Source organism: Urocampus carinirostris, chromosome 10 (genome assembly GCF_059441175.1).
Source record: "Urocampus carinirostris isolate Australia breed hairy pipefish chromosome 10, RoL_Ucar_1.0, whole genome shotgun sequence".
NCBI lineage: Eukaryota > Metazoa > Chordata > Actinopteri > Syngnathiformes > Syngnathidae > Urocampus > Urocampus carinirostris.
Window position 1 is genome coordinate 39,652,633 of NC_142358.1, and position 13,860 is coordinate 39,666,492.

The 13,860-nt window shown below is 42.1% G+C and overlaps 1 protein-coding gene across 1 annotated transcript; it reads right to left on the reverse strand.

The window, feature by feature from the left end:
• Nucleotides 1-236: 236 nt before the first annotated feature.
• On the reverse strand, nt 237-13,860 carry LOC148358915 (uncharacterized). The gene is made up of 5 exons (XM_088345656.1): nt 13,442-13,860; nt 9,593-9,851; nt 8,605-8,638; nt 5,812-5,986; nt 237-3,240 (listed from the first exon to the last, which is right to left on the reverse strand). The coding sequence occupies exons 1-5, from the start codon at nt 13,485-13,487 to the stop codon at nt 2,879-2,881; spliced, it is 876 nt and encodes a 291-aa protein (XP_088201782.1). The 5' UTR covers nt 13,488-13,860; the 3' UTR covers nt 237-2,878.

Consider the following 13,860-nt stretch of genomic DNA (forward strand, 5'->3'; position numbering starts at 1 on the left):
CGTTCCTGTAAACAACATTTTCTACTAGGGTGCCCTGACCTCGCACCACAGCCCAGCCAGTGAATATCTTTTGCATTAAATGTAATTTGTATTCGATCGTATGAAATCCTTTATAGTCAAATGTATAAAATCCTTCAGGCACAACAACAAATACTCATAAACAAAGTTAAACAACGAAATATTTGCCCACAAAAAAAGCCGTGTCAAGACCAGAACGGAGACAGGACCCACTTGCGTTGCGTTTTTCACGAGTTTTATTGGAAGAAAGCGAAAGGGTTGCGATCCGGTGATTGCTGGACGTGGAAAGCAGGACGCCCTGATCTTCCGTGGCGAGCGATGGCGGTGTTGGGGACGGAAAAATGGGTCAGGAGCCGGGACAGGAGAGCAGAAATGTGGTCGGGGTCGTAAGCGAGTCGTAAGCCAGGAAAGGAGAGTAGACGTGGTCGGGGACAAAAAGAGGTCGAAAGCCGGGACGGAAGAATAGACGCGGTCGGGATCAAAAAACGGGTCGAAGCCGGGGGGACAGACGGGAGCAAAAAACAGGTGGGAGTCAGGGTCGAAAACAGCTTGCCTAGTGTTAACTGAGGTTCGCAGACGCACTGACAAAAGGCGACAGACAGGAGTGGGTTTAAATAGGGACAGGGAGCCAATCAGAGTTCGAGGCAGTTGGCGCCAAAGGAGCGGGCACAGGTGATACACATCGGTAATCATGACACTACAGACGTACTAAAAAAATGCTACTACGAAATTACTCAATAACCAATAGCAGACAGGCATCTAAGAGATGTAACTCGTCATATTCACGATTATCGCAAAATTCAAATTATATGCTTTGGACGCGGAAGTGCATCTTCCGTGGCGAGCGATGGCGGTGTCGGGGACGGAAAGACGGGTCAGTAGCCGGTACAAGAGAGCAAAAACGTGGTCGGGGTCAAAAACGGGCCGAGGCCGGGAAACAGACGGGAGTAAAAAAACGGTACAGGTGGGAGTCAGGGTCGAAAAAGGCTTGCCTAGTGTTCACTGAGTTTCGAAGACGGACTGACAACAGGGGACAGACAGGACTGGGTACAAGTACTGATCGGGAGCCAATCAGAGCCCACGGCAGTTGGCGCCAAAGGAGCATAAACATGTGCCCAAAGGGAGTAAGCTGGGCTAAAAGCTTTTAACTGCTTATCCCTTTTAATTTTTTTTCTTGCAGGAAGAACAAATTAAAAATAACAAGACAACAGAACACAAAATATGGAAATAAGAAAGTAAACAACATTTACATTGACGTATTTAAATAGCAGGATGACGAATTGGGGAATGAGTGGCAGCTGGGGCTGTACGAGTGAGCGCAGGTAAGGGCAATGGGCAAATCATGACAAATCCAACAAAATGCTTTACAATGTAAAATTTGTATTCAATTGCTGTCAAATTGAACACAGGTTTCAATTCTAATACTTTTGGTTTTTTTGTAATACGTCAATCGCTTTCCTCGTTCTAACAAATCGTACTTAGAGAAAAAAAAAGCTATTTCCTGTGATAAAGCCTTTAGTTCTGTATTACATATTCAGTTATTGAATAAATAATCGTCTGTCTGTGGAACATCAAAGAGGCTTAAGCTCCAGTTTTTTTTCCTTTCGATCTTATTTCCGTCACCGTGGTCTCGTTTAATCAAATCTAAACCGCCAGATTTGACACGTGACCCGGTTACGCAATCATGGTTGGGAGGGTTACTTTGAGAATGTAATCCCATACAGTTTATAGTTACTTGTTGTAATCTGAATATTATAATATTGAAGTATTGTAACAGATTACTTCTGGATTACTCCAATATGCTAACAATGAACAATTTCACCTTGAAAAAGAATTGGAGGAAACCAAGGTTAGCTATTTGTTTGTGTCAGGACCAGAACGGAAACAGGACCCAATTGCGTGACGTTGACTACAAGTTTTATTGAAAGAGAGAGGAAGGGCTGCGCCCACAATCCGGTTTTTGCTGGAAGCGGGAAACAGGTCGCTCTCGGATTCAGACGGTGATCCGAACACGGAAGTGGACCTTCCGTAGCGAGCGATGGCGGTGTCAGGGACGGAAAAACGGGTCGGTAGCCGGGACTGGGAGAGCAAGCGTGGTCGGAAACGAGTCGTAAGCCAGAACGGGACAAAAAGATCGTAAGCCGGGACGGGAGAGCAGACGTGGTCAGGATCAAAACAGGTCTTAGCCAGAAACAGACGGGAGCAAAAACAGGACAGGTGGGAGTCAGGGTCGAAAACGGCTTGCCTAGTATACACTGAGGTTTGCAGACGGACTGACCACAGGGGATTGACAGGACTGGGTTCAAATAGTGACAGGGAGCCAATCACAACCTGCGACGGTTGATTCACATCGGTAATCATGACAGTTTGTAGTCCTATAAAAAAAAGTGCTCAAATTTTAACCACATAGTATAATAACAAGACGTGCTCCGTTTTAGATGACATTAAGAGGACATTAAGAACCCAATATGGGTCCATACACACCATTTGCTCTCTTTTTAAATTTTCAACAATGTGTTTTGTCATGAACCAGATCAGGATCACGGGGAGAACATGCAAACTCCACACAGGAAGGTTCGATCTCGTGACCTCAGAACTGTGCCGCGCACGCGCTAACCACTGCGCCGCCGTGCTGCTCGCTCTATAGCTAGTTAGCATAGTTTTGGGAGGCCTCCGAACGGATCAGTTTGTTTTCAGTTATTTCTTATGGGGAAAATGTGTTCGAGATACACGAAATTCTGGATAGGAGCTGGTTCCGTGCACGAAAAGGGGCCATACATCGTACATTTACGTTTGATCAAAGAAGGGGTCTTTGATAAAATCCCCGGCAAACCCCCGTTCCAATCCGCACGACGGTCTTTCAAAACGCGAACCCCCCGCAGTCGAAAGCGTCAAAGTCGGAGTCGCCCTCAAAATCGAAGCTGTTGAAGTGAGCGTCCGGGTCCGCGTCCTGGCCGCAGGCGTGAAAGGAAGCGCCGGGGGGCATCTCGGAGAAGCCCCCCGAGCCGGCGTGGACCATCTCGGGGGCCCGGCCCACTCCGGGCGAGGACGGCGCGCAGGAGTTGAGGTAGCCGAGGGCGGAGGAGGCCGCGGCGCCGCCCATCAGCAGGCACACCGCCCGAACGGCGCGGGCGTCGCTGCTGTTGCCGTGACGCAGGCAGTCGGAAACGCGGTGGGGGGGGGCCACCGAGACGCTGCCGAGGGGCCGACGGCATCCGCCCGCTAGTGGAGAGAAGAAAAGTCAAGTCAAGTCGTTTTTATTTGCATAGCCCTTAATCACAAAGAGTCTCAAAGGGCTGCACAGGTTATTGCACAGACTATTATTTCAGACTATTATGACACCATCCCCTGATCTAAACCCTACATGAGGGCTAGGCAAAATGCAAGAACCTCAACATGAGGAAAATGAAGAAACCTTGGGAAGGGACAGTCTCAAAGGGCTCCACAGACCACAGATTATTGAAAACTACAGACTATTATTACACCATCCCCTGATCTAAAACCAACATGAGGACAAGGAAAAACTCAAAAACCTCAACATGAGGAAAATGAAGAAACCTTGAGAAGGGACAGTCTCAAAGGGCCTCACAGACCACAGATTATTGCAAACTACAGACTATTATGACACCATCCCCTAATCTAAAACCTACATGAGGGCAAGGTAAAACTCAAAAACCCCAACATGAGGAAAATAAAGAAACCTTGAGAAGGAAGAGTCTCAAAGGGCTGCACAGATTATTGCAAACTACAGACTATTATGACACCATCCCCTCATCTAAAACCTACATGAGGGCAAGGAAAAACTCAAAAACCTCAACATCAGGAAAAGGAAGAAACCCTTGAGAAGGGACGGTCTCAAAGGGCTGCACAGACCACAGACTATTGAAAACTACAGACTATTATTACACCATCCCCTGATCTAAAACCAACATGAGGTCAAGGAAAAACTCAAAAACCTCAACATGAGGAAAATGAAGAAACCTTGAGAAGGGACAGTCTCAAAGGGCCTCACAGACCACAGATTATTGCAAACTACAGACTATTATGACACCATCCCCTCATCTAAAACCTACATGAGGGCAAGGTAAAACTCAAAAACCCCAACATGAGGAAAATAAAGAAACCTTGAGAAGGAAGAGTCTCAAAGGGCTGCACAGATTATTGCAAACTACAGACTATTATGACACCATCCCCTCATCTAAAACCTACATGAGGGCAAGGAAAAACTCAAAAACCTCAACATCAGGAAAAGGAAGAAACCCTTGAGAAGGGACGGTCTCAAAGGGCTGCACAGACCACAGACTATTGAAAACTACAGACTATTATTACACCATCCCCTGATCAAAAACCAACATGAGGTCAAGGAAAAACTCAAAAACCTCAACATGAGGAAAATGAAGAAACCTTGAGAAGGGACAGTCTCAAAGGGCCTCACAGACCACAGATTATTGCAAACTACAGACTATTATGACACCATCCCCTAATCTAAAACCTACATGAGGGCAAGGTAAAACTCAAAAACCCCAACATGAGGAAAATAAAGAAACCTTGAGAAGGAAGAGTCTCAAAGGGCTGCACAGATTATTGCAAACTACAGACTATTATGACACCATCCCCTCATCTAAAACCTACATGAGGGCAAGGAAAAACTCAAAAACCTCAACATCAGGAAAAGGAAGAAACCCTCGAGAAGGGACAGTCTCAAAGGGCTGCACAGACCACAGACTATTGAAAACTACAGACTATTATTACACCATCCCCTGATCTAAAACCAACATGAGGACAAGAAACTCAAAAACCTCAACATGAGGAAAATGAAGTAACCTTGTGAAGGGACAGGCTCAAAGGGCTTCACAGACCACAGATTATTGCAAACTATAGACTATTATGACACCAACCCTTGATCTAAAACCTCCATGAGGGCAAGGAAAAACTCAAAAACCTCAACATGAGGAAAATGAAGAAACCTTGAGAAGGGACAGTCTCAAAGGGCTGCACAGAAATGATAGGAAGCCGGAGGCGGACGAGATCGATACCAATTGCCCGAGTAGATATCAGACAGATGGGGTCGATACCTTACAGGACGGGACAGACAAGATTGCTAATGAAACAGGATATCGAAAATAAACAGGATAAACTAGATGGGAACGAAAACTGGAGAGAATAATAAACAAGACAAAAATAGACGGGAACGAAACTGGCAACCGATATTAAACAGGACAAAATAAACGGCAACAATACCGGACAGGAAATACCAACGGAACACAGGACCGGGTCAAAACCCACGTCTTGTGGGGGAGAGGTTCGTTGACGGACTGACCAAGGAAGAATGAGAGCTCTGAGCTTAAATAGACAAAAAGCCAATCTGTCAATAAGCCGCAGCTGGCGCCACACGAGCGGGGCCAATTGGGCGCCATGGCAACCTTGACAGTTGAGGCTGATTATGCCTATCATTTTTGTCTTTAATAATGGTTTCTAAACAAGGCGCAAGCAAAGTTATTTTGTGAAAATGTCACCAAATACTGCAATCAAGGATACCAACGTACTTACCCTTAGTGCGCTGGGCAAAGAAGAAAGAGCGCATGCACACTGTGTATAGCGCCGCCCATTCCTACCACTCAACCAATCAAATTGCTCTATATTCTTCGCTAGAGCTTTTTGGTAAAACGTTTGTTTTGGGTTAAAGGTTGTTCTGTGGCTTTTCATCATGAAGTGTCTCAACAATGAACATATTGGATAGCCGACTCAATTTTTTACAACGTTTTTTTTTCAAGAGCACAAAAAAAAAAGGACCTTGATTTTGACTTTTCTCTCTGAGTGAGCCTCCCCTTTCGGTGACGTGGGCCGGCGGCGGCGGCGTGCCTTCGCCCTGAAGCTTTTCGCTTGCTGTGTCGGGCAGAGGGTCCCTGTCCGTGATGCATCGGGTGACGCTGCGCTGCCTCTGCAGGACGGAGGGTGACATGACACCCTGGGAAACCATGGTAAGAAGCACAAGTAGGTAGAGAAGCCAAAAATATTACTCTGTAAAAGTACTGTTACTGTTACTTCAGAATCGAATGATTTGAGTAAAAGTACTGTTACTTCAGAATCATATGATTACCATAAAAGTACTGTTACTTCAGAATCATTTGATTCAAGCAAAAGGACTGTTACTTCAGAATCGTATGATTTGAGAAAAAGTACTGTTACTTCAGAATCGTATGATTCGAGTAAAAGTACTGTTACTTCAGAATCATTTGATTCGAGTAAAAGTACTACTACTTCAGAATCGTATGATTAGTGTAAAAGTAGTGTTACATCGGAATTGTATGATTAGAGTAAAAGTACTGTTACTTCAGAATCGTATGATTTAAGTGAAAGTACTGTTACTTCTGAATCGTATGATTCGAGTAAAAATACTGTTACTTCAGAATCATATGATTACCATAAAAGTACTGTTACTTCAGAATCATTTGATTCAAGCAAAAGGACTGTTACTTCAGAATCGTATGATTTGAGAAAAAGTACTGTTACTTCAGAATCGTATGATTCGAGTAAAAGTACTGTTACTTCAGAATCATTTGATTCGAGTAAAAGTACTACTACTTCAGAATCGTATGATTAGTGTAAAAGTAGTGTTACATCGGAATTGTATGATTAGAGTAAAAGTACTGTTACTTCAGAATCGTATGATTTAAGTGAAAGTACTGTTACTTCTGAATCGTATGATTCGAGTAAAAATACTGTTACTTCAGAATCATATGATTCGAGTAAAAGTACTGTTACTTCAGAATCATATGATTAGAGTAAAAGTACTGTTACTTCAGGATCATATGATTAGAGTAAAAGTACTGTTACTTCAGAATCATTTGATTCAAATTAAAGTACTGTTACTTCAGAATCATATGATTCGAGTAAAAGTACTACTACTTCAGAATCGTATGATTAGTGTAAAAGTAGTGTTACATCGGAATTGTATGATTAGAGTAAAAGTACTGTTACTTCAGAATCGTATGATTTAAGTGAAAGTACTGTTACTTCTGAATCGTATGATTCGAGTAAAAATACTGTTACTTCAGAATCATATGATTCGAGTAAAAGTACTGTTACTTCAGAATCATATGATTAGAGTAAAAGTACTGTTACTTCAGGATCATATGATTAGAGTAAAAGTACTGTTACTTCAGAATCATTTGATTCAAGTTAAAGTACTGTTACTTCAGAATCATATGATTAGAGTAAAGGTACTGTTACTTCAGGATCATATGATTCGAGTAAAAGTACTGTTACTTCAGAATCATTTGTTTCAAGTTAAAGTACTGTTACTTCAGAATCATATGATTAGAGTAAAAGTACTGTTACTTCAGGATCATATGATTAGAGTAAAAGTACTGTTACTTCAGAATCATTTGATTCAAGTTAAAGTACTGTTACTTCAGAATCATATGATTAGAGTAAAAGTACTGTTACTTCAGAATCGTATGATTCGAGTAAAAGTACTGTTACTTCAGAATCATTTGATTCAAGTTAAAGTACTGTTACTTCAGAATCATATGATTAGAGTAAAAGTACTGTTACTTCAGAATCATTTGATTCAAGTTAAAGTACTGTTACTTCAGAATCATATGATTAGAGTAAAAGTACTGTTACTTCAGGATCATATGATTAGAGTAAAAGTACTGTTACTTCAGAATCATTTGATTCAAGTTAAAGTACTGTTACTTCAGAATCATATGATTCGAGTAAAAGTACTACTACTTCAGAATCGTATGATTAGTGTAAAAGTAGTGTTACATCGGAATTGTATGATTAGAGTAAAAGTACTGTTACTTCAGAATCGTTTGATTTAAGTGAAAGTACTGTTACTTCTGAATCGTATGATTCGATTAAAAATACTGTTACTTCAGAATCATATGATTCGAGTAAAAGTACTGTTACTTCAGAATCATATGATTCGAGTAAAAGTACTGTTACTTCAGAATCGTATGATTACAATAAAAGTACTGTTACTTCAGAATCATATGATTACCATAAAAGTACTGTGACCTCAGAATCGTATGATTCGAGTAAAAGTACTGTTACTTCAGAATGGTATGATTACGATAAAAGTACTATTACTTCAGAATCATATGATTACTATAAAAGTACTGTTACTTCAGAATCATTTGATTCAAGCAAAAGGACTGTTACTTCAGAATCGTATGATTTGAGTAAAAGGACTGTTACTTCAGAATCATATGATTCGAGTAAAACTACTGCTACTTCAGAATCGTATGATTAAAGTAAAAGTACTGTTACTTCAGAATCGTATGATTCCAGTAAAAGTACCGTCTAAATAAAAGAAAGGATGGACACAGACTTATACATACTGTGGAGGGAATTTATGTAACAGGCTCTATGTAGCCTAACGTAGCGTACAGTTAACTCTTTACATATGCAATCCAGTAAAGATAAAAAGTATAGTGATACAAAAACACTCAAAATGTCCTAAAAATGACCCAAGTAAATGTAACCAAGTAAATGTAACTCGTTACTACCCACCTCTGGCGATAAGTAGTCAAAATATAGAAAAAAAAACCGCAAGATCAGAGAGAAAATGAGACATACCTCTCTGACTTTCCGGATCAGCTTCAACCACAGCCTGAAAGGGAAAGGTTACAAGACATTTATATTGTTATTTGGACTATAAAAGATAAACCAATTATTAGGTCATTCCTAAGACTTAAAAAGTGGTCGGCGGCGCCCTCTGTTGGCTGCGGCTGCATCGGCTCGCTACAACGGGTCAGGTGCAATCGACATTTCGTTCTGTGTACATTGTTACACAGAATGACAATACAAGGAAATTATTATTATTATTATTATTATTTCCTAATATATATGATCTCATCTAGTTTTCCTCCAACAAGAAAGTATTATGGGCAGCATTACAGTTTTGATGTCATGGGTTCAAATCCGGCCACCAGTGTTCCTGTGCGGAGTTTGCATGTTCTCCCCATCCCTTTCTTTCTTTCTTTCTTTCTTTTACTCCCTTTTTCTTTCTTTCTTTCTATCTTTCTTCCTTTCTTTCTATCTATCCATTTATTTATTTATTTATTTTCTCTCTTTCTCTTTCATTCTCTTTCTTTTTTCTCTTACTTTCTCTTTCTTCCTCTTTCTTTTTTTCTCTTTCTTTCTTTCTCTTTCTTTTTCTTTCTCTTTCTTTCTCTTAATTCATATTTCTCTATTTCTCTCTGTTCTTTCTTTGTCTTTCTTTCTCCCGGTCTTTTTCTATTTATTTTCTTTCTTTATCCCTTTATCTCCTTCTCTCTCTCTCTCTCTCTCTCTCTCTCTCTCTTTCTGTCTCTTTCTCCTTCTCTTTATGTATTTATTCCTCCCTCTTTCTTCTCTTTCTCTCTCTCGCTCTCCCTGTCTTTTTACCATTCTTTTTTCCTTTCTTTCTTTCTTTTTCTCCAACTAGTCTGACCCGTGCCTGAATGTTTTTTCTACCACGTGGCCCCCAAGCTAAAACATGTTTGACACCCCTAACTTTCGAGTCTTTCTCCGGTCTGTCAAATATGTCAACTGCATCGGTCTATGGAAAATGGGGAAGACCCACGCGCAGTCGTCCGGGTTGTCAGCGATCAGGAGCAGGAATTTGCTCTGCTGCAGGATGAGGGCGAAGCAGCAGTCCCTGCGGCCCCCCGCCGGCAACCTGGGCAGGTCCAGGATCTCGCGACCTTCAACGATCATCTCGCAGTGGCTCTGCAGGTCCACCACCTGGTCCGGAGGCGATTCCCCGTCACGGCACACCAGAAGGCTTCCCTCCACCGTCAGGACCACGTACTTGTCCTTCCACTGCTTGAACATGAAGCCCCCTGGACCCCGTCCGGAAGAAACGGGAACAGACTGTGAGTTCCAAAACAACTAACCGTAGGTCCATCCAGAACAAAACACAGAAAAAACAACCCTACGTAGCAATGGCAATGACCCGACGCCAGAGGCTGTCAGAGCAGTGTATATTAAGGGGTCTGGAACCTATGGCTCGCGAGTAATGTATGGCTCTTTTTATGAGTACATATTTTCAATGTCGTTTTATCTTTAACGTGGGCCAAGTCAAGTCAAGTCATGTTTATTTGTTTGGCCCTTAATCACTCAACGGGCTGCACAGACCACAGACTATAACAGACTACAGACTATAATCACACCATCCCCCGATCTAGAACCTACATGAGGGCAAGGAAAAACTCAAAAACTTCAGCATGAGGAAATCAAAGAAACCTTGAGAAGTCAAGTCATGTTTATTTGTGACGCCTATAATCATAAGGAGTCTCAACAGACTACACACTATAATCACACCATCCCTCGATCTAAAACCTACATGAGGGCAAGGAAAAACTCAAAAACCTTAGCACTGACAATCCAGCTAGTATGGTCCACTATATATAAGGCAAATTTTTAACTACATTTTACAGTTTTGGCTGTACATTACTAAGAAATCCTTGACATGGAAGCTCATTAAATAACCCACGTTCACTGTTGAGATACTTGGTGATAAAAACCCACAGAACAAACTTTCCAAATTGACAGGAAAGCACACAAAGTAATTTGATTTTGTGAGCAGTAGGGATGAGTGCAATTATGAGAGCACGCCTTTATGTCTCTGGCCAAGAGCTGTCTGCGCCAAAGTTTAACAAGAAGGTATCTTTGTTTGCAGAATTTTGTGACATTTTTACAAATGAACTTTGCTCGCACCTTGAAACAATTATTTATGAGAAAATGACAGTCGAAATGCGGCAGGGAGACACATTTTAAGCAATATATTTATATGGTACACAGGCTCTGGCATTATTATTATTATTATTATAAAGAATAAGTTCACCAGTTAATGAGTTACAGCAAGGTTAGCTAAAAATATTTGACCCCGTTCGGTCTATTAACCTGATTGGTTGGATTTGGCACAAAATAGGGGGGTAAATTAGGTCGGGGAGTGAGAATAATATTGATAATAATCATCATCAATGTTTCCTGTCATTTTCCCCGGGTCTGAGCGTTCACACAAAGTCGGTGAGCAACGCTTGAAACAACTGTGAGCAACGGCAATCCCAAGTGTGGCAACTAAGTCATTATCAAACATGTCCAAAACTTGACATCACGTTATATTTTGCTGATTTTCCGACAATGCAAAATTATTTTTCACTTTTGAATGAATTGACTCATGTACTATTGCAAAGGTTGTACGGCCTACATACGTTGTTTGTTTTTACAACAATTCTTTCACAAGATTTTCTTTTTTTTTTTCCTGGTATCTTTTGTCGCATAATACTAACATTTTTGGGGGCTTATTTAGTCGGTTGCATGATACAGAAGTGTATTTAATCACATTTTTAGTGTAACTACAATGTTGGCAACAAGATTGACTTGGTATAATTGGAAATTATTTGAATGCAACACAAAGTTTTTCCTCTTTTTCCCAGTTTTTTTCAATTTTTTTTAAATTCCTTTAAAAAAAATCTCATTGTGTTTATTTTTTCCTAGCTGTTACTTTTTCTTTTTGATCTCTATTTACTTTTTTCCTTTGTTTCTTTCTTTTCTTTCTTTCTGGCCCTGTTCTGAATTTTTCCTTCTTTTTCTCTTCCTTTCGTTTCTTTTTTTCACAGCTTCTCACTACTTTTTCATTTTGGTAGTTTTTTTCTTCTTTTGTGCTATTTCCCCCCCTTCCTTTAAGTCATTTTGTGCACAATTTTACATAATATTCAGTCGTGTAGGGATTAAAGAAGCAAAAACAACCTGATGAGCCGTTTGGGACCTGAAAGAGCCGGTTCTTTTTAATGAGCCGAGCCGAAGAAGCCGGTTCTCGAAAAACTCTACTGACTTTACTCAACTTCGTGACTTCAAAATACCGCATTTAGAACTCAGCGTCAGGGAAACCTGTGTATTTTTACCCTCACGCACTGTAACGTTGACTTAATTCGCTTCTTAATTAGCAATTTCGAGCCGTGATTTTTGTGCACACACGCAGCTTAGAGGGAACATTGATTATCATCATCATTTTCTATATTATTAATATCATGACATCAACTTTATATAAAACACTGTTTATGCACAAAACAATTAAAGAAGAGTGACAACCGTTTCTATAGGGTACGCCTCTTCCTCAATAAATCCAGCAGAACTAATTCTCCGTCCATTTCCAGGACAGGACACACGTGACATCGTCAGACAGACATGCATCCCATAATAACCTCCGTGATGAAGATCTGCTCTACTTCTCTACGCGGAGGATTAAACGTGAACGGGATTTGACCGAAAGCCAAAATGGAGAGACACAAAGGTTTGACTTATCAGCATCGAGACCAAAGTATTAGGGAACGTATCGGTATTGATGCTACTGCGCGCATGCGTCTGCCGCCTGGGGATTTCCCATCATGCATCATTCCGATCACAACGTGAACAAAGCGAAAGCAAAGCAGTAGTAGGAGGTGGCACGGCGGCGCAGTGGTTAGCGCGTGTGCGGCACAGTTCTAAAGTCTTGGGAACCTCCTGTGTGGGTTCAAATCCAGCTACCGGACTTACTGTGCGGAGTTTGTATGTTCTCCATGTGCTTGCGTGGGTTTCCTCCGGGCACTCCGGTTTCCTCCCACATTCCAAAAACATGCATTTCAGGTGAATTGGCCAGTCCAAATTGTCCCTAGGTGTGAATGAGCGAATGAGTTGTCTGTCCCAATGTGCCCTGCGATTGGCTGGCAACCAGTTCAGGGTGTCCCCTGCCCACTGCCCGATGATTGCTGGGGGGGGCTCCAGCACCCCCGCGACCCTACTGAGGATAAGCGGTGCAGCTAATGAGATGAGATGAGATGATATAAGGAAACACATGTACAACTACATAAATAAACACGTTTGAAAAAAATAGGGTGTGGGATTATTTTGTATTTTGTAAGGGAAAATACGACATTTTGAAAGGGCATGGAACCCTGGAGCGCGACAGGTATGTAACCTACTTAGGTTTAGGTGCAGATATTTGACTACTTATAATTGGAACACCAATTAGTTTCCCTCTGAATGATCCCATTGAGGCCATCAAGATCGATTTTATCATTCCAAGAATTCTAACATGAGCTCAGTGGAATTTTCCACACAGATGACACATGCAGCCTCCAAACGCTCATGCTCATCAGCTGCACCGCTTATCCGCAGTAGGGTCGCGGGGATGCTGGAGCCCATCCCAGCAATCATCGGGCAGTGGGCAGGGGACACCCTGAACTGGTTGCCAGCCAATCGCAGGGCACACCGGGACAGACAACTCACTCGCTCAGTCACACCTAGGGACAATTTGGACCGGCCAATTGACCTGAAATGCATGTTTTTCGAATGTGGGAGTGCCTGGAGGTAAACCACGCAAGCAACATACAAACTCCGCACGCATGACACGGAATTATAGAACGAGGGCGTCCGAGTCGCAGCCTACCGTATTTCCTGAGGTAGCCTCGGTGAACGCCGCCAACCGTATTCATGGCCGCTCCAAAATATACAAATGAAGGGAGGGGATGACGGTGAAACCGGATAAAAGAGAGAAAAAAGCGAGAGAGCGGGCGAGAGAGAGGGGAATAATCCGCGAGGTTTTGGCCTTTCCTCTCATTCCTTATGCTCGGAGAAGGAGGCGGTGCACAATCATCCCACCGCCCCGGCAGATTAAAACTGGGATTACGGAGCGGGATGCAGATGGAGGCCGGTCACGGGCGGAATATGTGCAAATCGAGCTGCCGTTATCCTCCACTTCCTACTGTATTTCTTGATATTTGGCCCTCTTCATTCATGGAAGCCCTCTTCGTACCCTCGTGTGCTGTGTGGGCTTACACTTCGGCTCCGTTTATTTCATTGAGTGAG